Consider the following 21,407-nt stretch of genomic DNA (forward strand, 5'->3'; position numbering starts at 1 on the left):
TATTGTATCACGCCTTATAAGCCGACAAAGATAACATAACAAACTTACAACTCGCCATCTCTGGGCTCAACAATTAATTCTCCGGGCACGAGTGATTCATCAATTTCAGCATCCCTCCTAGCCACCATAACAGATACTCCATCCAACTCTAAACTCATAAGCATATCGACGCAAAGAAGATCGGCCAGGTAGGGTAGCGCAATCTCCCAAGATGACCTCCGGGCGGCAGGAGCGCCACTAAATCCCTCCTCGCGACTGCTTTTCCGCCACAATGTGAGATGTACAGCGTGCATGATCTGCCTTCAAAGCGTTGTAGTCCGCCTCCAGTTCAACAAAGTCTGCGTCCAGAACATCATAGGCTTTGGTAGCGCCCCGAAAGCAACCTTCTTTGCAGTTGTAACGCATACTGCTCAAATTTACCAATTTCCACCGGCCGCTGCCGTGACATTTTCTTCAACTCCAGAAGTTTTGTCTCGTGATCTTTCGCCTTTGTCTTTCAAGATCTTGGCGGACTTCGGCCGCTTTGATGAGCTTTCTTCAGATCTTCCAGGTTCCTCGCTTTCCATCTTCGAGGCCTCCCCGACATTTTTCACCATCGACAGCCTTCACCACCGCTTTATCCGGCCTCCCGCTGAATCGGGCAATCTCCTTCAATTTCAAACCCACTTACTAACCGCAAAAACACACATGATTAATAGCCACAAAATAACGGTGTGTATAAGTGAAGCATCAAACGAAGATAAACACGCTGTATCAAGCATTCAGGTAATTTCCATTCGCCTCGGGTTATCACCCCTAGCCCTTTCATCCAACTCCTTGCGGTTGCCATCCGTGAGCTATCCGTTTCTAACAGTAACCCGCTACCTTACTCGATCGAAGCTACAATCACTTCGCTTCACAGTTCAGGCAGCCCCATGCTCATCCAGATACATAAACCGTCCCCTCCAGTCGTCGCCAAGAACTACAATGCCTTTCCACTTTCGCCTTTACGCTGAGCTTTTCGCCGCAATGGATCGGGTTTCCCCGCCGAGGCGCACACTAGACCCGCTCTAAAAGTGGCCAAGTCCATGACTCGCTCCGCCAGTCGCTACCACTCCAGCGAAAACAGTAGCCCCAGCCGGGCCACCATCGGAACCGCCCCCGCTACTGAGTTTCCAAGAGCGTGCCGCCACTTTCGCGAACTCGGACAAAGCGCCTTGCTCGAGGAGGCGTGGCCTCTTCTCCGACCTGCTCCTAGCACGAGGGTTGAAAACCACCGTTTCCAACTCCACAGGAGCAGGGCGGGAGTTCGATCCTCCAGCTCCTGAGGCACCACCTCTAGCAGGTCGTCTCGCGCCGCCATGCGCCCGTTGCCTCTCTTCTCGTGTTACCAAGTCACTCGTTCGCGCCTCCATCACCTCTTGCCTTGTCTGACCTCGAGCTCGATCTTTTTGCGCCTTCCTTTTTTCCCGGATCACAGGCCCACCCTTCTCCACAAAGAAATGTGCAACTTCAGGCAATTTCGCTTGTTTTTCTTCACGAGTCAGCCGCGCGAACCTCTCTATCTCCCTACGATCAGTTCGCTTTTTCACAGAAAACTCTACAACCAAAGCAAAACAAGGGCCTGTTAGAACAACTATCAGTCGTTAAGTAAAGCAACAACAAAAAAATATTCCTACCTACTGGATATGTTACAAATCCTAGTTTGCAATCTACACCCGCTCGCGACAAGTTGCCAACTAGCAAAATGTACCTCTTTGTCCAGCCTCGTTGCTTACACCATCGATCACAGCTATAACGCGCCGTCATTGTTTGCAAGCTAAAGTTCAAATTACCAGATCGCCTTATGACATAGTGCTCAACTATGTCGGATACCCCTATGTCAGATTCCCCACTCGATTCAACAAGTCAAACACCTTAAACAATCGCTAGGTGTTACCAATGAACTGACAAGGAGACTTCCAACAATGGGCCAAGAAGTCACATACCAGTTTCGAGAACGGTATTTGCATATGCGCTCTCAGCTGGCCCTCACAGATTATTATTCCACCATTCGGCGGGTTGTACTCCTCACTACGAACATTTTCACTCAACCGTGGTTCGTATATCTCCAGGTCGGGGACATTAATCCCATACGCTACCCTCAGTTCGGGGAACGAGTTTGCAGCACGACGGTTTACACTTCTAAGGGGCAAATCGCTTGATGACGACATCTCCCCTCGACCTGACGTACTGGCCACGCCACCTTCTGACCTAGATCGGGTATTACCCTCATCTACCCTATCTTCCTCACCCAACTCAACTTCAACGCCAACACTCACCGCTTCTTCATTCTCATACTCTCCGCAACTCAATGATATCTCCCGAACCTCCTCCGATCGAGTATCATCAGAATCAAACATTATAACGAGTCTTTTCTATCAATTACTCAAGCTTAAACCCTATAACCTTACAATGACCTACCTACTTAACAAAACGCACTGGACAGAGAGGAAAGCAAATTGAAAATGGAAAGGTAACAGCAACAGAAGCACTCACCTGAGGAACCCTAGCTTGAGTTTTTGCGGAAGAAGAAAACACGCAATACCTTTTTGATGTCCAAAATTTGATTTTGTATAAACCGCCCGTTCAGTTACCAAGAAGTTATGATTACAGCCTATGCTCTAGCCCGCACACGTGTTCCAAGGTACTGTCTTTTCAGCAGTTTCGTATAATGTGGCGACACGTTTCTTCCTCAACTGCTACGATTCTGTCACGTGCATATTACGTCACAATCTCCCTTTCCCGCCAAATCATCATGCCACATGATTCAAAAGTTGCGCTGTCCCAGTCGGATCGTCCACCACAGCTCGCTCATGCTCCACACGTTCTTCCATTTTTTCTCTCAGCAGAGCGTTTCCCGTGGCATAAACACTCTACTGAGAGAGGGGGCTGTGTAGGGGAGTGATATCCTCATAAAGTTATCATGCACGCGTGGAGTATAAGCGAACTCAGGACGTCGACCTCCAAGACCGACCTGTGAGCAGCTCCCTCGAGAACACGCATGTGCGCAACATAGGTGAACCCAAGACATCGACCTCCAAGACCGATCTGTGAGTAGCTCCTTTCAGGTAGGTGGTACGAACAAAGATGTCTCGGTACGAACACATGGCCAGAGACAGAACGCCTCGGATAAGGTCACCACCAGGAGTAATCATTACCAAAATCTTACTTGTACTTCCCACCACCGGGAAATAGGGGCGACCGCGCCAACTCCCAATCAGCACACGACTTATAATATAACCAGCCCAACACTCATTCACGATCTCCACCTTACACGTGTGCAAGAGACACACGTGTCTCCCGGATTGACATTTCCTCAAGCCTATAAATACCACCTATTTGAACTACGTCGGACCTGATTCCTCTCTCCCCTAAAAAAGAAAAACCAAAAGAGGATACGTAGGCAGCTCGCTCATAAGCGAACTCGGTCCCTCCAGAAAATCTCAACTCTCTTCCCTCTCCCTTCAACACTCCTTTACAGGAACCAAAACCAGAATAAGAAAGGAAAACAAGGTACAATATGTTAATGTTTCTTTTGATCCTTCATACACGCACCCATTCATTGTCTCTTGGATTCAAGTTGAATCTAATACTGAAATCGCAATTCTCCTGTTCGTGCTTGCATGGAAAATGGTTGGTGATGGGTTCTCTCTCCAGTGTACTTGGGTATTTTCCATACTCCCTTGAGCTTTGATATTTGAGCAATTTTATATTTGGTTTGAGTCTCGTGTAAAATAAATTTACTTCTAAATCGCAGTTTTCTGTGATCGTGATATTTTGTAGGAGCATATGATGATGAGGATGCTGCAGCTAGAGCATACGATCTTGCTGCTCTAAAATACTGGGGACCTGGGACTCTCATTAATTTTCCAGTGAGAAGAAAGCAGATAGTTTATGTAGCACTAGTGACAGAATGCCTTAAAAACAACTGAAATAGATGGTCTTGGTGTCAATATAGTAAAGATAGATGACACTCAACTTGGTTCTCTATAATATTGACTTCCCAATAAGATCAACAAATATATTCTGAACTCTCAAGTATTGACAGCAAGTAGACTTGGATATTGTTTTGTTCTGGAATGTGGTGATCAACCTGTAAACATATTGGCTGTAGTTTAAATGATTTTTGCATTCTTGTTTTTGTAACTGATGTGCTCTTCAAATGTCACTGAAAAATTATTGACTGTATATAATTTTAAACGTGTATATATTGAAAAACAGATGGCACTTCCTTTGGTTTCTCTGATATTGGCTTCTGAGAGGATTTCTTAAGTTTTCACAGCAAGCAAACTTTTAAATCCAAAAACATGGTGATCAACTAATAGACATATTCTTTTTTATTTCAGTTGAGAACTTTCGAAGCAACAAAGTTTTCCTGCTTGTAGTTGTGTACTTTAGGGATCATGTTTAGTAACTGATGTTCTATCTGCATACGAACTCATCAGTACTAGATACTTTTTTACTGCAGGTTATATTGGAGATAATCACAAGACAACAAATCTTCTCAAGGAAGTCAACAGCAATACCAGCTCACCAGAATGCCAGCTCACTAGAATGCCAGCTTACCACAGTTACAACAAACCCTGTTTAGTTGCCTAATCATATACGGTGTATAAATAGAGAACTAAGGTTGTAATAATTCAATTCTAACATAATCATTTTATCTTTCATCATTATTCTATCATGGTATCGGAGCCAATCACACTTTTGTGAGTGATCCTCAATTTTTTTTAGGGTTTCGTGTTCTTCAATCCAAACTTTAGGATTCCACTCAAATCTTGATTTCAATGACAAGAACTAATCAAACTTCACAACCATCAACACACATGAACAATATAAACGATTCGGTTACTGCTGCTCAAGATCCAGTAACAATCAACACTCAAGATCCAAGGTTACAAGCTGATGCTCAAAATCCAGCTTCAATAATGGCTGCTGCTAATTTTCCAGCCTTACTTGTTAATAACTCTTCACCGATTCAACGAAATCAAGCTATTAATGATTCTTCAGCAATAAATCAAATGAATCTACGTGATCAACATCACACTTTTGGTGTGAATGGAGTTTCAAGTCAACAGGCATTCTTCTCTGGAGTAAATCCTCAGAATACTTCAACTTTTCATGGAACGAGTCATCAACACTCTCCAAATCTAATGTTTAATGGAGTATCTTCTTCAAATCCAAGTTTTCATGGTGGTTTAAAGAAGTCAACAGCATATGGGACTTATCCTCAAATCTCTACTACTGGTTCTCATCTTCAACAATCTACTATTCATGGAGCTCAGAATGCATCTTTCAACAATTATTCTAGTTTTTACCCTCAGTTACCAATGGCGGTGCCACCTCAAAAACTCCCCTCAGTATCTTTTCCAAATATTTCTCATATGGTTCCACTCAAACTCACACAAGAAAACTATTTGTTGTGGAGATTCTGCTTTTATCCAGTTTTCAATACATATGACTTAAATGGCTTCATAGATGGATCAGATCCTTGTCCTTCTAAATTTGTTCTAGATAGTGTTGGAAATCCTACCACTCAAATCAATCCGTATTATGTATCCTGGATAAAGAAGGACCAAATGCTAATGATTTGGATAAATTCCACCCTTAGTGAAGAAATTCTTCCATATGTCATTGGACTTCCCTACATCAAGAGCATTATGGATCAAGCTCTGGAAACAAGATTTTCTACACTTTCTAGGTCTCATGTACTTCAGCTTAAAAAGTCGGGTTGCAAGACATCAAGAAGGATGGTTCTACTATGGTGAATATCTTTATAAAATAAAGAGAATTACCGATGCCTTAGCCGCTTCTCGAGCTATAACCGATGAAGGAGATTTAATCTTCCACACCTTTAAAAAGGTTTACCAAAGGAGTATGCGCTTCACGTACTTCTATACGCAGCGAAAGGTCCGGACATGATCCCTGTGTCTATTGAGGAATTACATAATCTTGCATTAAGTGAAGAACTATCGGTTGAGGAGTTCAACAAAACTACAAAGACATTACGATCGGGTTGCATCAAGCTTTCTATCTTTGGAAGCTCATTAAACTCGAAGAGGAACTTATAATGGTGGAAGAGGAAATCAATCCGGTATTTCACGCCGCACAAAACGTGGAAATTGATTACCATTATGTTAGGGAGCTAGTTCTCAAGAAAGCAATCACTATTCAATATTTATCCACCAAGGATCAAATAGTCGATATATTTACAAAGGGGTTTGTCGGACAAAGATTTGAATTTCTTCTATCCAAGCTTTCGGTTCAACATACTCCCTTCGGCTTGAAAGGGGTATTGGAGATAATCACAAGACAACAAATCTTCTCAAGGAAGTCAACAACAATACCAAATTTCACCGTAATGCCACTCACTAGAATGCCACTTACCACAGTTACAACAAACCCTGTTTAGTTGCCTAATCATATACGGTGTATAAATAGAGAACTAAGGTTGTAATAATTCAATTCTAACATAATCATTTTATCTTTCATCATTATTCTATCAGGTTAGTGATTATTCAAGGGATCTTGAAGAAATGCAGAATATTTCGAGAGAGGACTATCTTGCTTCTCTGAGAAGGTGGAAATTTTCTCTACAGTTAATTATATTCAATCAGTTTTTTTGTTGTTTCTTACAATGCACAGTTACAAATGCAGAAAGAGTAGTGGATTTTCCAGAGGGTATCTCCAAGTATCGTGGACTTTCTAGGTATGACCTTCTATGAACTTGTCTGTTTAGCTGTCCCTAAGGAGAACATACATCGTCATGTATTTTTATCGGAAACTTTTATGAGGATATGAGTTTAGCAAAACCAGCCTATGCTGATTGTCTGAGAAGGTCCCGTTGAGTTTCTTCTGGCGTTATATAAATGCTACGCATTGTTCCAAACCATCTCAAAATAGTCGCTGGGAGACATCTTTTGGTCAAATCGGCATGCCGGATTATTTAAGTAGCATACGGTATGGTAGGTCAACAACTAAGGACTCCCTGTATTTGTTTACAATTGGAGAGTTCAATTAGCTTTTTGCCGATAAGCACATGATGATCTTGATTTTGATTTTGCAAGTGCAGGCCGGTGAGGGTACAACAACAGACTGTGAATATGCAGGAGGCTTTTGCATTGAGAGGAAAATTGATCTGACTAGTTACTTCAAGTGGTGGGGCCCCAACAAGACACGCCGATCAGATTCTCTAACTAAATCCTTTGATGAATCAAAATGTACTGGTTCAGAAGATATTGGGAGTGAGCTTAAAGCATTGGAAGGTGGTCTCCTACCAACCGAGCCATATAAAATGCCTTCTCTAGGTCTTTCCCATGGAGGAGGGTCTACAGTATCTGCCATGAGCATATTGTCACGTTCTCCTGCCTACCAGAGTTTGAAGGAGAATGTCTTAAAGGAGCAAGACGAAAACACTTTCAATAATGAAAACAAGAGCAATGATGAGATGGGCAACTGTAAGCCGATCCAAAAATCAGGTGATGCTATTGGTGGGAGTGAGAGACTCGGAGTAGCATTAAATATGAATTGGTTACCTTTTCAAAGGACATCCTGTCCATTAACCCCTTTCCTCTCGGCACCTATCCTCGCGAACTACACTACAGGGAATCCCATAGCAGACCCTGTACTTTGGACATCTCTTGTTTCTGTACCACCAAGCAGTGTTTAGAAAACCGGACCGGACCGGTGGTTGAACCGGGGTCCGACCGGAACCGGTAAATTTTCGGTTCGGTTCAGTTAAAACTTGAGTTTATGGTTGGACCCTCGGTCTAAGCTTAAACCGTGGTTGAACCGGCGAACCGGTTGAACCGGTTCAGCTCTAAACCGGATCACCCTTATATAATTTTTTTTTTTTTTTTTTTTGAAAAATTGATAATGTGGAGAGTTGAACCTAACACCTAAACAAGATAATCCAAACTCCAAACCAACATACTACTATGTATTTCTTGTATAATAAATTTATTTTGATATATAATACCAATTAATATTGAATTAAAACATGTATTTATTCATTTTATTATTGTAATTATTAAAAAATTTGCTAAATAAACATCAATCGGTCCGACCGAGTCGAATCATGGTTGAACCTGGTTGAACCATTTTAACAAAAAATCGGTTCGATCACCGGTTCGGTTTTCAAAACATTGCCACCAAGTGGACTTTCTCTTGCTACCGAGGTTAGTGTCTTATTATTGCAGTTCTAAGTGAAACTTCAATATGTTGAGTGGTGAGTGGCCACAGGTCCTAGGTTTGAGCTCGTACATGGATGGTTAAGGGTAGAGTAGCGCTAGCGATTTAGGAGTTTAAGAAAATAATTTTGTTAGAAAACAAATATGCTCGTATTATCCGCCTTTACTATTATTATTATTATTGTTGTTGTTGTTATTATCATTCGTAATACTATTATTATTCATTAATTTTTCTTTTTTCTCTTTTTCGGGAGAGGGGGCAGGGGATGAACCTCAGCAGTGAACAGCTAACCAAAGTACAAACTTACTGCATGCTAGCACCATTAAAGCTACCGCTGAATGATACCTAAAGTTCAAAATAATTCTTAACGATGTAAATATTTTATAAACCATTTGTTAAGGAAAGAGTATCAAATTCTGTATTAACTAGTATCAAAAAACAGTAATAAGAAAGCAAGTAAAACTTATCACTGAGGATTGTGCTCGGCACAATTTCCTTAAGACGAAAAACGGCGCCGTATGGTTCTTTGCCAAACCTCAAGCGCCGCCTCCCGAGGATACAACAATGGATGAGCGTGTCACCCACCAATGACACGCTTTCGAGAAAACTCAAAGGCATACTCAGACGGGTTTTTGATTTGAAGAACAATAAGCTGTGTTCAGCCTCTTTGATAAACAAGAGAGTTTGGTTTTATAGATTTGACTCCAGTTTTGCGTGTGAATTAGTTTTGGAAAGAAGACCAAAAGATTCCGCAAAAACAAGTCCAGTACTCGCACCCACGCGAAGCCCAATTGGGTGGATTTGCACCCCCCACACACGCGCACTAAGGTTTTCTGGAGCTCCCACCTCCCGAGAGCCCCCAAACCAAGGAGGCCTTGTGTGCGCGCGAGCATCTCCTTATATCTCTCTACACTATCCCTCCATAAGGACACAACCAATATAAACTTAAGAGTCTTAAGTTTAGTAACCAATGTGGGACTAAAGCCCCCCACATTAGAGTGTAGTAGATACAAAAGGTCATGGGTTCAAACCCATGAGGACACAAATTCCTTCACATTTCCAACAAATTCTTCCGTATTCACGCCATAATCCATCATAACTGATCGTTCTGAATTTGCTTGATCGTATTTAATTATCTTTCTTAATGCTTCTTCCTGAACTTCTTTATGCTTAGAACCAAGTGCACTATGTTAAATATTGAACAACAGGTTTTGTTGCAGGTTACCAAAACTGAGACTAGTTCAACATATACTTGTTTTCACCAGGATGAAAGGTGATCAGAAATAGAACTCTTCATATCCTCAAGCTGCAGAGTGTTTTTCATTTCTTACAATAATTATAGTGTGTAATATGTAATATATTTGATTATATTTGTTTGTTTGTCTGGAACTAGTGATTGATTTTCATCAGAAGAAATTTATTCGTGCTCCTTTTAAGTATATTTACTGTAGGATCAGCTGATTTGTGTTCTTACAAATCTAACTGTGCTTTGACTTGAGAATACTTAGGGGGTGTTTGTTTTTCCTACTTATAAGTGGTTGCTAATTATAAGTAGGTCCTAAAACTTGTTTGTTTTTTGCTACTTATAAGTACTTATAAGTGGCAGGAGTGTTTGTTTTTTCAAGCGCTTATAAGTGGTGACATTACAATTTTATCCATATTTTAATAACATATGTACTCTCTTGTTGAAGTTAATGACGATCATATAAGAAATCAATTTAATGGAAGTAGAAATAAATTTATATAGACCATGCATTAAACAATCCACAATAGACATACCGTTTATTATGATAATCATGAAGTGCTATTGGAAAGACATTAAGGGGTCGTTTGTTTTTTGAGCCTCAATTCTGATTCTCGAATCTTTGAATGACCCACCTTCGAATCTTTGAATGTTTGAATCTTTGAACTCAGAAAAACATGTTTGTTTTTGTCGAGAATGACCTCGAATGAATGCTGAATATAAATCATTTAGACATTTTTACCCTTGCAATCTATTTTGAACACTAACTTGATTACTTGTAAAACCAAAGAGTTAAAAATGGATTTGACAGAATTTCCTTTGTTTATTCAATATTTTGATGCCTAAAAGACTCATATAGTAATATGAGATAAAAAAAAATACTAAAAATATAAACATAAATAATAGTTCAATAACCATAGTGTCATCTATAAAATTTGCATACCAAGTTAAATGACATTACAAGTAACTCCAAAGTTCGGCTCTTGTAAACTTGATCATATATGTCCATTAAACAATTGTTCTGCAATTTGATCACGCAAGTTGATCATGTACTCATGTGCCTCAAGTCCAAATGTGTGATTTATACTTGGTGGTGCTTCTGGTATGTCAGAGTTAATTGAAGACCTCACTGGAATAGTCACATTTTCTTTTTCATATCGCTTGAACAATCGATCATCATCATCAATGGCCACGCAACGGAGAAAATTGTGTATTGCCATGCATGCTACAACAATTTGAACTTGTGTGTGAAAACTATATGGAGCCATCTTCTTCAATATCTTGAATCTTGCTTTCAAGACACCAAATGTTCTCTCAATTACATTTCTTAGCGAAGAATGTGCTTGATTAAATTTCTCTTCTTTGTTTTTAGGACGATCACCGCGATTAAAATCTGCCAACCAATACCTAGCATTCCTATAAGAACACATAAAGCCCCTAGTATGTGTGTATGCAGCATCACACAAGTAATACATACCTACAATAATGAGACACATAAATATGTAAATCAAAAATATATATTTGATCAGTGAGGTTGTTTTGATACGTACCTTCAGGAGGCAATGGAAATCCGTTTTTTTCAGGCCACCTTAATGTCTCATTTAATACACGAGCATCATGTGCAATCCCTTCCCATCCAGCCATCACATAAGTAAATTTCATATCAAAATCACACACACCAAGAACATTTTGGAAACAATCCTTACCTCCTCTTCCTCGAAAGGGAATTTGCTTATCAAGTAGAATGTGTGCATCTACTAATGTACCATCCAAAGCTCCAATTGCTCATTTAAATGGTCCTCTTTTAAGACGGCGTTAGTAACGAGATCCACCTTTATGAATAACCCCATCAAACGGCGGATCAATTATCATCTCCTTTGAGAAATGGAGCATTGCCACTAGCACTTCATGAAAACACTTACTAATGGTTTGTGTTGAATGTTGAAATCGATCCACTATTGATCAATTTCGCTTATTGTGACCAATAGTCATTAAAAACATAGCTATTTTTTTCTCTACATCAATATGTTTACTATCATGAAGCCACTCCCTTTGCCGAAAGTGATCACATAGCATGATGAAGGCAGGCTTCTTCAACCTTAGCATGTTAAACATATGTGTGGAAGTTCCATGTAGAAGCTCTTGTACATACATTTTCCCGAAAGCTGGATACGATATCTTCTCCTTTTATAAACTTTACGCTTTGTCGAAAAGCCATGTGAATATTATGATTAAATACACTAATAACCATTGTCGTTTGTGTCATTTTTCCTGAATTAAAATAATAATAATAAATAAATAAATCAAATTAAATATTAACCTCAAAGTAACAAGTTTATAGCAACCATAAGCAATCAAGTCAACAAAAATACTCATAAATGTTGAGTCATAATAACCATAATATGACAATAATCCAAGTCAACAAAATGTAAATACGATAGTCATCCAAATAATTAACGCTGCAAAGATTATGTCATCCTAGAAGTAATATTCTTCAGGAATTGGATCTTAAGCCTATTTTCTTGAAGATTCAGAAGTTTCTTGTTATGAGAAGCGTGGAGGGAAAGAGCTTAGCTTCCAAGGAGTTAAGATAAAGAGAATCATCTAGCAAACCCAAAACATATAACTCTTGCACCTGCGCATCACCTTCATCCACAAGCTTCTTGTCTCCCATGGTTTCAGTCTTCACCATCTCCACAAGCTCCCCAATACTCTTAACAAGAGGATCTGCTGGCTCAATCGAATCTCTCTTACGTTTTTGCTGCGAGCTACTTGCATCACTCTTTGCTCGTGACGTAGTCGGAACCTGTCTTTGGTTAGGTGGTTCATCTACTGGAGTATTCTGTACATATGTAGGAGATTCTTCATTATCAGATGGGATATCATGAGAAGGATTATATTGTGTGTCATCCATGGGTACATCCTGTGATGTGTAAGGATCATAGTCCCCACAAATTGTGACATTAGGGAAGTAATCAGCTCCATGAATCTGGTTATCCTCATCTCCATCACTTTCAATATTCTGAACCTTTGCAACATCATCATTGGGGGGATTCGTCATTGGAATTGGATGCTTGTGATTAAACATTTCATCGCCAGAAGCTAGGGTGGGCTCAAACAAGGATTCTAACAACTCCCTATTCATCAACGGAGCATGCCTGAATTGACCCGTCAACGGATATTTCTGTTTATAGCAAAAAAAAATCAAATTAAACAAATAAAATAATATGCATACGCTTATATAACTTGTATGAACAAAAAAATGTGGGTTTCTACCTAAATTAAGTCGTCCCAAACTTCATCCGGGAATTCAAAGACACCTCCAACAAAATCGACTCCATGTCCCGTCCGTTTTGATAGTAACCTCCATGCCGCATATTGCTTTCGAAGGTAATCCCATTGGTTCTTGAGTTGCCTTTGTGTGTATTGGACATTGTAATTCTTGCTCATTTTTTCATTAATCTTAGTCCATGACTCTCGATTTTAACTTAAGTTCCACTAAAGCCTTTATTATTAACCTCGTCCAAGCACATTTCGATGAAACATTTTTTCCACATATCATCAGTCTTTAACCTAAGATTTGGAGCAGATTTCTCAACGACTTCGAGTTGCTTTTTCTCTTTCTTAACTCTTGGAGTTAATTTTTTCCTTCCGAGGACCCATGCCTAATGTCACTCATTAGCCATTTAAATGAATTTAAAGTAATGCACTAGTAAAATAAAAAAAAAAAGACATAGAAAAGACTAATTCATGAAATGGTCAGAAATGGATGATGCATAACTTGGCTGGACTCAATCTCTGACCATGAATGATCCGTGTTTCAAAACACAGCAAGACTCGAAGTCTTTGCATATAAAGGTGACGGTTTAAGATACAGTAGTTTCATCCATGGGAACAATCTCACTGATGTTATACTAACAGGTACCATTTCAAAATACATCATAGGTTATGAATCTAGGTAATACTTGCCTATAACTCCTATAGGAAAATACTTTGCTTCAAAATGCAACAAAACTAGATTTCTGACGGACTATCTTCCAAATGACACAACTCTTTCCACAGGTATCCAAACGCTACAAGGCTTTTTGTATTGAAAAGAAGACTCTCAGAAATTACTCTTTCATGTTTTACAAAAATACTAACTCTCACTCTAACTATATGAAAACTGAACTCGAACACAGTGCGCAGAAACGGAATTCTGACGCACTGTTTTCTGTCAACCAAACTTCCCGACATCATAGCTGTCTCTACAGACCTCGGAATGCGTTGAGTCCAATTGGGTTGGAAAGAAGACTCAGAAAACTCACTCTTTCATGTTTTGCAGAGAGTTTGAATCTGAACCTAACTATGTGAAAATGTGGTTCGAAAACAGGCACAGATCCTGATTTCTGTAGTCAGAAAATTCTGACGTGCTAACTTCCGAACACCATAACCATATCCACAAACCTCGGAATGCGACGAGGTCGATTGGGTTGAAAATCAGACTTACAGACCTTACTTTTTTGTGTTTTTAAAAAAAACTAGTTCAAACTCTAACTAAATCAAAATTAAGCTCGAAATCAGACCAGCGCTAAGCTTAAAACTTCTGACATCTAAAACACGCTAAGTCATCCAAAGACCAACAGTACTAGCTACTACCACACACATAGCCATGGAAACATACATGCCTACTACTCAAGCAATTCCACAAACAACATAAATTAAGTATCAGAAGCCCAATCTGTATGCTGTTTAAACGACACACCTAATTTCTATTTTTTTTTAATGAAATCACATCAAAATGCAAAAAATGTTTAATTTGTTTGAGTTGTTATTACTAGACTGCTAGTGTCAAGCACATATACACGTGCCAGAATCTATATAGTGTCTTAAACACCTAGTAACCATCTCAAGCACCAAGGCACATCTCTGTCCTGGATATGTAGGTGTCAAAACATATTGGTGCCTCTTTATGAAGGTATGGTATCAAATTACATAGATGACACAAACGACCAGTTACATCACCTTCAACTAACACAATAAAAACAAGGGCGGAAAATAAAAGAACATGAACTCACTTCATTCAGTTAACCAAGGATTTAATAAATTTCATATACAATTACCTATCAATACAGAGAAAACCAAAAGAACGCCTATGCGTCAATATGCGATTTAAGTCTTTGAGCCACGGTATCGAAATTTGTTTGCCATAAAAAGTGGTAATCACGAGAGAGGGGAAGGGGAAGAAGTTTTTGTTTGCCACAGTATCGAAATTTGTTGTGCATCCTTCCTATATTATAGCTCAAACCCCATCCATTCATGTATACTTGCACTCTCTCACCACAAGATACATGATCTCAAGAATAATCCCAAGTAAATTTGAGTACGCAGCAATTTAATGTAATGATCAATTTGTGTGCACTAGGCATTTACGAGATAGAAGAATGTCAATTATTCCATAAAGTGTCTTTTAAAACAACATAGGTGCGGTTTGCAGAATTTGATATTCAATGTTACCTTCTTTTTCTAACGATACCCATACTGAATGTTACAAGTCATTCATAGATTCAAAAAGAGCATGTTCGTGCTCTTATTCATTGGCGACACTATCTCATCCATCGTGAATTTATTATTAATTTTGACCATGATGCTATGAGGTTTTTGGGTACCCAACAGAAGGTTTCAGATAGACAGGCTCGGTTTTCTAACATTCTACTTATGCTAATTGCATCAATACTAGCTAGGTAGGCAGTCTTTATATAAATAACACATATTAATCAATACTAGGTATATGCATCATTCAAAACATGTTGATTAATCAATACATATTACAATGAAGGAATTGTTTCCAACGCATTCAAACATATTTGTCAATCAAAAGAACAACAAAAACACAAAAGCAAACAGATATATAAATAGTACACACAACACATATTAAGAATGGATCAAAGATAAATATAGTAGAGAAATCGATATTTGCTGGAAAAAAAATAATAAAACACGACTTTTATGTACCTTGTTATTATAGCGCCAACAACCAAAAGTGGGAGAAGATGAGTTGGAGTTATCAAGTTATGGAAGGGTAGAGGTGGAAACCTAACTTGAGCGACTCTTTCTTCGCCGCTCAGTTGAGAAAAAAGAAACGGAATGCTAAAGTCGGTTTGGTACCTTTGAATGCTGAAGACTCCAACAAAAACAAACAACTTGACTTTGTTGAATGCTGAAAACTTAGTTTTCAGCGGTGCTGAATGCTTAAAAATAAAAAAACAAACAACCCCTAACTTCTTCTCAAGGAATATGTGGTTTTTATATGCGTTCATGGGTAGTTATGTAATTTTATGTCTAATCCCAACTTATAAGTTGCCTAAAAGTTTTTTTTCGCCTGTTGGCTACTATAAATGGAAAAAACCAAATAGGTAAAAACAAGTGGTCCACTACTTACGCGTGCTTATAAGTAGTCTATCACTTATAAATAGGAAAAACAAACACCCCCTTAGTAAAGTACCTAAGCACTTATACCCATGACAATTGCATGGATGAGGGCATCATTTTGACGTAGAGGATTGATTGGTTCAAGCATCTTAGCTTATTTTGACTTTAACTTTTTAAACAGTTTTAATATGGCTAAATCTCCTGTGCGCGAGATGTAGGGTACGCCCTCACATCTCGGCCACTCATCACAAAGGGGGTACGTGTGTATTGCATCACAAAGTAGTGATCCACGGCCCTCAATTCTTGCGCAGGATACATCTCGCGCACCGAAGTAGTGCTCTTTTAATATTACAAAGTCTAAACAACTCTCAACCACCCCAAAAAAGAGATTATCAGTATTTGGGTGTTAACTTTTTATGTAAAATATGAGGCTCTCCCTCTTACCAGATGCAGAAATGTTGAAGAAGTCCCTTTAAAGAAAAAGAGATGCATTTGTTGCGTTAAGTAGTCAAATCGAGAGAAGTGATATTGAGATGGGTTAACCAATATTATCCCCCACTAGATGAGCCAATTAGGATTTCCCTCTACTAGATGAGAAATTAGAGTCTTCCCCCAAAAACACACGAAAAAAACATAGTCAACTCAAGTTGATTTTTTTTTGTGTGTACTTAGGGGGAGACCCTAATTTTTCCATCTAATAAGGAGGAAATCCTAATTGGCTCTTCTAGTAGGGGGTAATACTAGTTAACCCTATTGAGATAAGTGTCATTATGCCATCGCTGTCGTAAATATTGAGCTCAATCACTTAACTACCCCCCTCCCGTCGACCAAATTATTTGAGATATGATTCACGCTCCTCGTACTTGGGTTCTTTTTAATTGAATCTACAATAAAATTTATCTGGTGTAGAAAGTTTCTTGAGCATTACATTCGTCTAGTTTATTTTAAAGTTCTATATGGATGACATCTTACAAATATAGAATAGAGAATTCTCTTCTAAAACGAACCACTCCATTAATTAACATTGGAATTGTATTTTTACGCCTGCACACTACGAAATTATAAAATGATCCGCTCAAAACCATGAGTCCTTGGTTTCTCATGAAATTTGCCTGGGGAACTTCTAGAAAGACAGATTCTAACAGTATATAGTTGTATTATTATTAATCTCAGACACGTTTTTATGGAATATGTTGCTTTATACCAGTAGGCTTTATTGATTTTTTTAACGGGCATGATGTATGTAGCTACCGCTCTCACTATATAAATATAGCAAGATCAGAGGCTAAATAAACAGTTCAATCACAAGGAATTTATGTGGAACATGGCTTCTTCCAATCTACTGATTGTACTAGTAATCTTTATAGGTTTCTTTGGGATGTCGAATGCTCAACTGAATAGCACATTTTGTTGGGAGATTTCACTAGAAAGTCACACCTCAATCTAGCTACTTTCTATCCCAAATGATTTCAACTTGGAGATCACACCAAGGAAATCACCCACCCAAGACTTTGGTAGTTATCACAACAACCTCAACAAAGCAAAACCACTACAATATCATCACAATTCATAGCAACAATAATAATGGAAGTAACAATGCAAAGAGACACAAAGATTTAGGTGGTTCGGTAAATGTTACCTACATCCACACACAAGAGCCGAGTTTCCTTTATAACAAAGATTGGAGAGTTTACAAGAGATCAAGAATCAATAAGAAGAGGCCTCACTCAAACCCTAGCTCAACAGAGCTCCCACAATACCCTAGAAATGAATCTCTCAAAGTTGTACCTCAAAACCCTAATCTATTTTCTTTATATATGTGTACATAGACAAAGGGGAAGTAAAATGGGCTTGGGCCTCAATTCTGGAGCACGAGCTGGCCCATAGGTGTGGCGGCGCCTCTTCAATAGAGCTTGGCCTTGAGTCCGCCCTTAGGTGAGCGTTGCGCCTTCTTCAACGGTCATGGGAAGGCTATATAGATGAGCTGAGCCCTCTTCATCAGAACCAGGGTGAGTGTGGTATACGGACACCGGAGCAAAGCTCGACGGTTCCAACAAACCCAACAATCTCCCACTTGGAACCTTCGAGATGCTTCATGCACATCACATCTCAATTGTAACAACTCAATCCAAATCCAAAAAAAAAACTAAAGAAACACTCGGCTCATTCATCATGGTCTTCAAGCAAGAAGACCCACCGAAGTTGAACACAACTTCAACTTCTCAGTAGGCACGGCCTTGGTCAACATATCCGCCGGATTCTCACTCCCTTGGATCTTCTCAAGTGCCAAGACCTCATCCTCCAACAGAGATCGGATAAAATGATACCGAGACCAATGTGCTTGGTCCTAGAATGAAAGGCGGAATTCTTGGCAAGATGTATAGCACTCGACCGCCATCAGCGTGTAACACACTTCTCTCTTGCTTCATCCCAAGCTCTTCCATCAATCCCTGTAACCAGATCATCTCTTTGCTTGCCTCTGTAACGGCCACATACTCTGCTTCTGTGGTAGACAAAGCAACAATCTTCTGTAACTGAGAAATCCAACTCATCGCAAGTAGCACCCATCGTAAAGACATAACCAAAGTGCTTCTTCAAGCGATCTACCTCACCTGCAAAGTCGGCATCCACATACCCTTGCAAGTTCACAACACCCCTTCCATAACATAGGCATTTCTCTGTAGTACCTCTCAGATATCTCAATATCCACTTCACGGCTTCCCAATGTTGCTTGCCAGGATTAGACATAAATCTACTGACAGCTCCCACTGCTTGGGCTATATCCGGACGTGTGCAAACCATGGCATACATAAGACTTCCAATGGCAGAGGCGTATGGTACCTTAGCCATGAAGTTTCTTTCCTCAACAGTCTTGGGAGAGTGTTCCTTGGACAACTTGAAGTGGACTGCCAAAGGTGTGCAAACTGGTTTCGCACTACCCATGCTGAACCTCTTCAGTACCTTCTCAATATACTCACCGAGACAACCTCGAATACCTTTTCGTCTATCTCTTCTGATCCTCATCCCTAGAATCTGTTTCGCTGCACCCAAGTCCTTCATAGAGAACTCACTTGCTAACTTCTCTTTCAATCTCCCAATTTCTGACATATCAGAACTCGCTACTAACATATCATCAACATATAGCAACAGGATGATGTAGCTGGAGTCGAACCTCTTGAAGTAGCAACAATGGTCAGCGTTGCACTTATAGTAGCCATTTCCTTGCATGAAGTTATCAAACTTCCTGTACCACTGCCTAGGGGCTTGTTTCAAACCATACAAGCTCTTTCTGAGCCTGCATACCATATTCTCTTTACCCTTCTTGATGAAACCCTCCGGTTGCTGCATATAAATTTCCTCAACTAGGTCACCATGGAGGAAGGCAGTTTTAACATCCAACTGCTCAAGATACAAATCTTCTGCTGCAACAATACTCAACACTGACCGAATAGTATTCAGTTTCACCACTGGAGAGAATATCTCTGTAAAGTCAATGCCTGCTTTCTGCTGAAAACCCTTGACTACTAGCCTTGCCTTGTACCTCTGGGAACCATCATGTTCCTCTTTGACTCTAAACACCCATTTGTTCTGTAGAGCCTTCTTGCCCATGGGTAGTTTGGCTAACTCCCACGTGCCACAAGAGATGAGGGACTTCATCTCATCTTGCATAGCAAGCTCCCACTTGCTTGCATCACTCACCTCCAATGCTTCATCATAGCATTGAGGCTCGCCACCATCAGTAAGTAGCAAGTAATTCACATAGGTGGAGGGCGGATATCTCGAACTCGGTACATGTGGCCTGGATGTCTTCCTTGGGGCATGAGGTGGAGGTGGACTTCGGTGGTGTAGTATCCTCATCATTCTCTCGAGTCGCTACTATCGTCATCCTCCCGACCGTGGGGCTCCCACTATACCACCGACTTACATCAAGTCTTCCAACTCAACATACTCGTGCCTCTCTCGCACCCGATTCCTTGGTTCAGGCTTCATCTCGCCCTTATACATCACCTTTTCATTAAACACAACATCTCTACTACGAATGATTTTCCGATTTTGATCATCCCAAAAGCGATACCCAAAATCATCACCGCCATAGCCGATGAAGGTGCACTTTAGTGACTTAGCATCAAGCTTGCTTCTAGCTTGGTCACTAATGTGAACATAGGACACACAACCAAACACCTTCAAATGGGAAAGGTTCACATCCTTCCCGCTCCACACTTCCTCCTCCGAATCTTAAAATCCAAAGGCACCGATGGTCCTCTATTGATCGTAAGCTGCAGGTTGCTAACACTTTCTCGCCCGTAATCGCTTGGGCAAGCCCGCTAGTGTACGCATACACCTAGCTCTCTCGTCGTTGTTCTATTCATCCGCTCTCGCAACCCCATTTCTGCTGAGGTGTCCCCGCAAAGTCTTTTCCATCTTGATGCCATTGTCAAGACAAGATTCTTAAAACCTGAATCCTCATACTCTCCACCGTTGTCGGATCTCAGCTTCTTTACTTTCAAGCTTGTCTCATTCTCAACCATGGCCTTCCAAGTCTTGAACACTTCAAATACTTCTGACTTGTGTCTCAAGAAATAGACCCACACTTTCCTAGTATGGTCATCAATGAAAGTCACAAAATATGACTTTCCGCCAAGTGAAGAGACATTAGTCGCCCCCCGGACATATGTCAGATGTATCAACTCAAGCCTTATAGCTTTTGAGTCCGACCCATTCTCTCGAAAACTCACCCGCTTACGCTTTCCAAATACACAGTTCTCCACGTAAGTCAATTTCGGTCGATCATTTGTAACTTTGGGAGTTTACCGTAAGAGTGAAGGATTTTCATTCCTTTCTCACTCATGTGACCAAGTCTCGCGGTGCCAAACATTCGATCCTCTTTGCCATGTGTGCCCAAAGAATCGACTCACAACCATGTGCAGTCATGTAGAGAGTACCATCTTTCTTACCATTTGCAACAATCAATGAACCCTTCGAGACCTTCCAAGTATCACCAGTAAAGACTGTAACAAATCCTTCACTTGCCAATTGCCCCACAGAAATCAAATTCTTCCTCAAATCCGGAACGTGTCTGACGTCCCTCAATAACCATGACGAGCCATTCATCTTGATATGCACATCACCCTTGCCGACAATGTCACAAGGTTGGTCATCACCGAGAAAGACCGTTCCAAGGTCACCTTCGGTGTAGTTCTCAAGGAACTCTCGATGTGAGGTAGCATGGAAAGATGCGCCGGAATCAAGTACCCAAGACTCCTTCTTGTGCTCCATCGAACATATCAAAGCGTCATCTACCATCTCAACAACATTAGCTTCTTGATTCTTTTTCTTGTTCTTATTAATGTTGTTGTTGTTTCTTGGTGCCGGGCAATTGGGGCTATAGTGGCCAGGCCTACCACAATTATAGCACACCACTTCACTTATGTCTCGAGGTTTGTGTTCAACGCTTTGCAATTGGGAGGCTTGAGATTTCGATCTCCCCCTCCACTTTTTCTTACTACGACTCCTGTTTGACTTTCTTCCCCTACTTTCGATC

General features: G+C 40.2%; 2 protein-coding genes and 1 long non-coding RNA gene across 5 annotated transcripts in view; 1 reads left to right on the plus strand and 2 right to left on the minus strand.

Annotated features, from left to right (window-relative positions):
• The window catches only part of LOC147485428 (F-box protein At1g30790-like), an 81,549-nt gene that overhangs the window by 43,822 nt on the left and 16,320 nt on the right, over positions 1 to 21,407 (minus strand). The gene's annotated exons all lie outside the window — the stretch shown is intronic.
• Positions 3,508 to 7,674, plus strand: LOC147485431 (uncharacterized). 2 transcript variants are annotated; one of them, XR_015202350.1, is made up of 5 exons: positions 3,508 to 3,687; positions 3,805 to 3,893; positions 6,528 to 6,601; positions 6,679 to 6,986; positions 7,094 to 7,674. It is a non-coding gene; the product is annotated as an uncharacterized LOC147485431 (long non-coding RNA). The 2 variants fall into 2 exon arrangements; XR_015202351.1 differs by having other exon boundaries at positions 6,679 to 6,981.
• On the minus strand, positions 10,450 to 11,098 carry LOC147485432 (uncharacterized). The gene is made up of 2 exons (XM_086573518.1): positions 11,005 to 11,098; positions 10,450 to 10,931 (listed from the first exon to the last, which is right to left on the minus strand). Exons 1-2 carry the CDS (start codon positions 11,096 to 11,098, stop codon positions 10,450 to 10,452), a joined length of 576 nt encoding a protein of 191 aa, XP_086429644.1.

This window comes from Coptis chinensis, chromosome 7, assembly GCF_015680905.1.
Source record: "Coptis chinensis isolate HL-2020 chromosome 7, ASM1568090v1, whole genome shotgun sequence".
NCBI lineage: Eukaryota > Viridiplantae > Streptophyta > Magnoliopsida > Ranunculales > Ranunculaceae > Coptis > Coptis chinensis.

Excerpts from the sequence above, each read along its gene's own strand:
- LOC147485432 (XM_086573518.1), bottom strand. The coding sequence starts at position 11,098 with ATGGCTGGATGGGAAGGGATTGCACATGATGCTCGTGTATTAAATGAG. Across the intron at positions 10,932-11,004 it reads ATTTCCATTGCCTCCTGAAG|GTATGTATTACTTGTGTGAT; the intron begins GTACGTATCAAA and ends TCATTATTGTAG.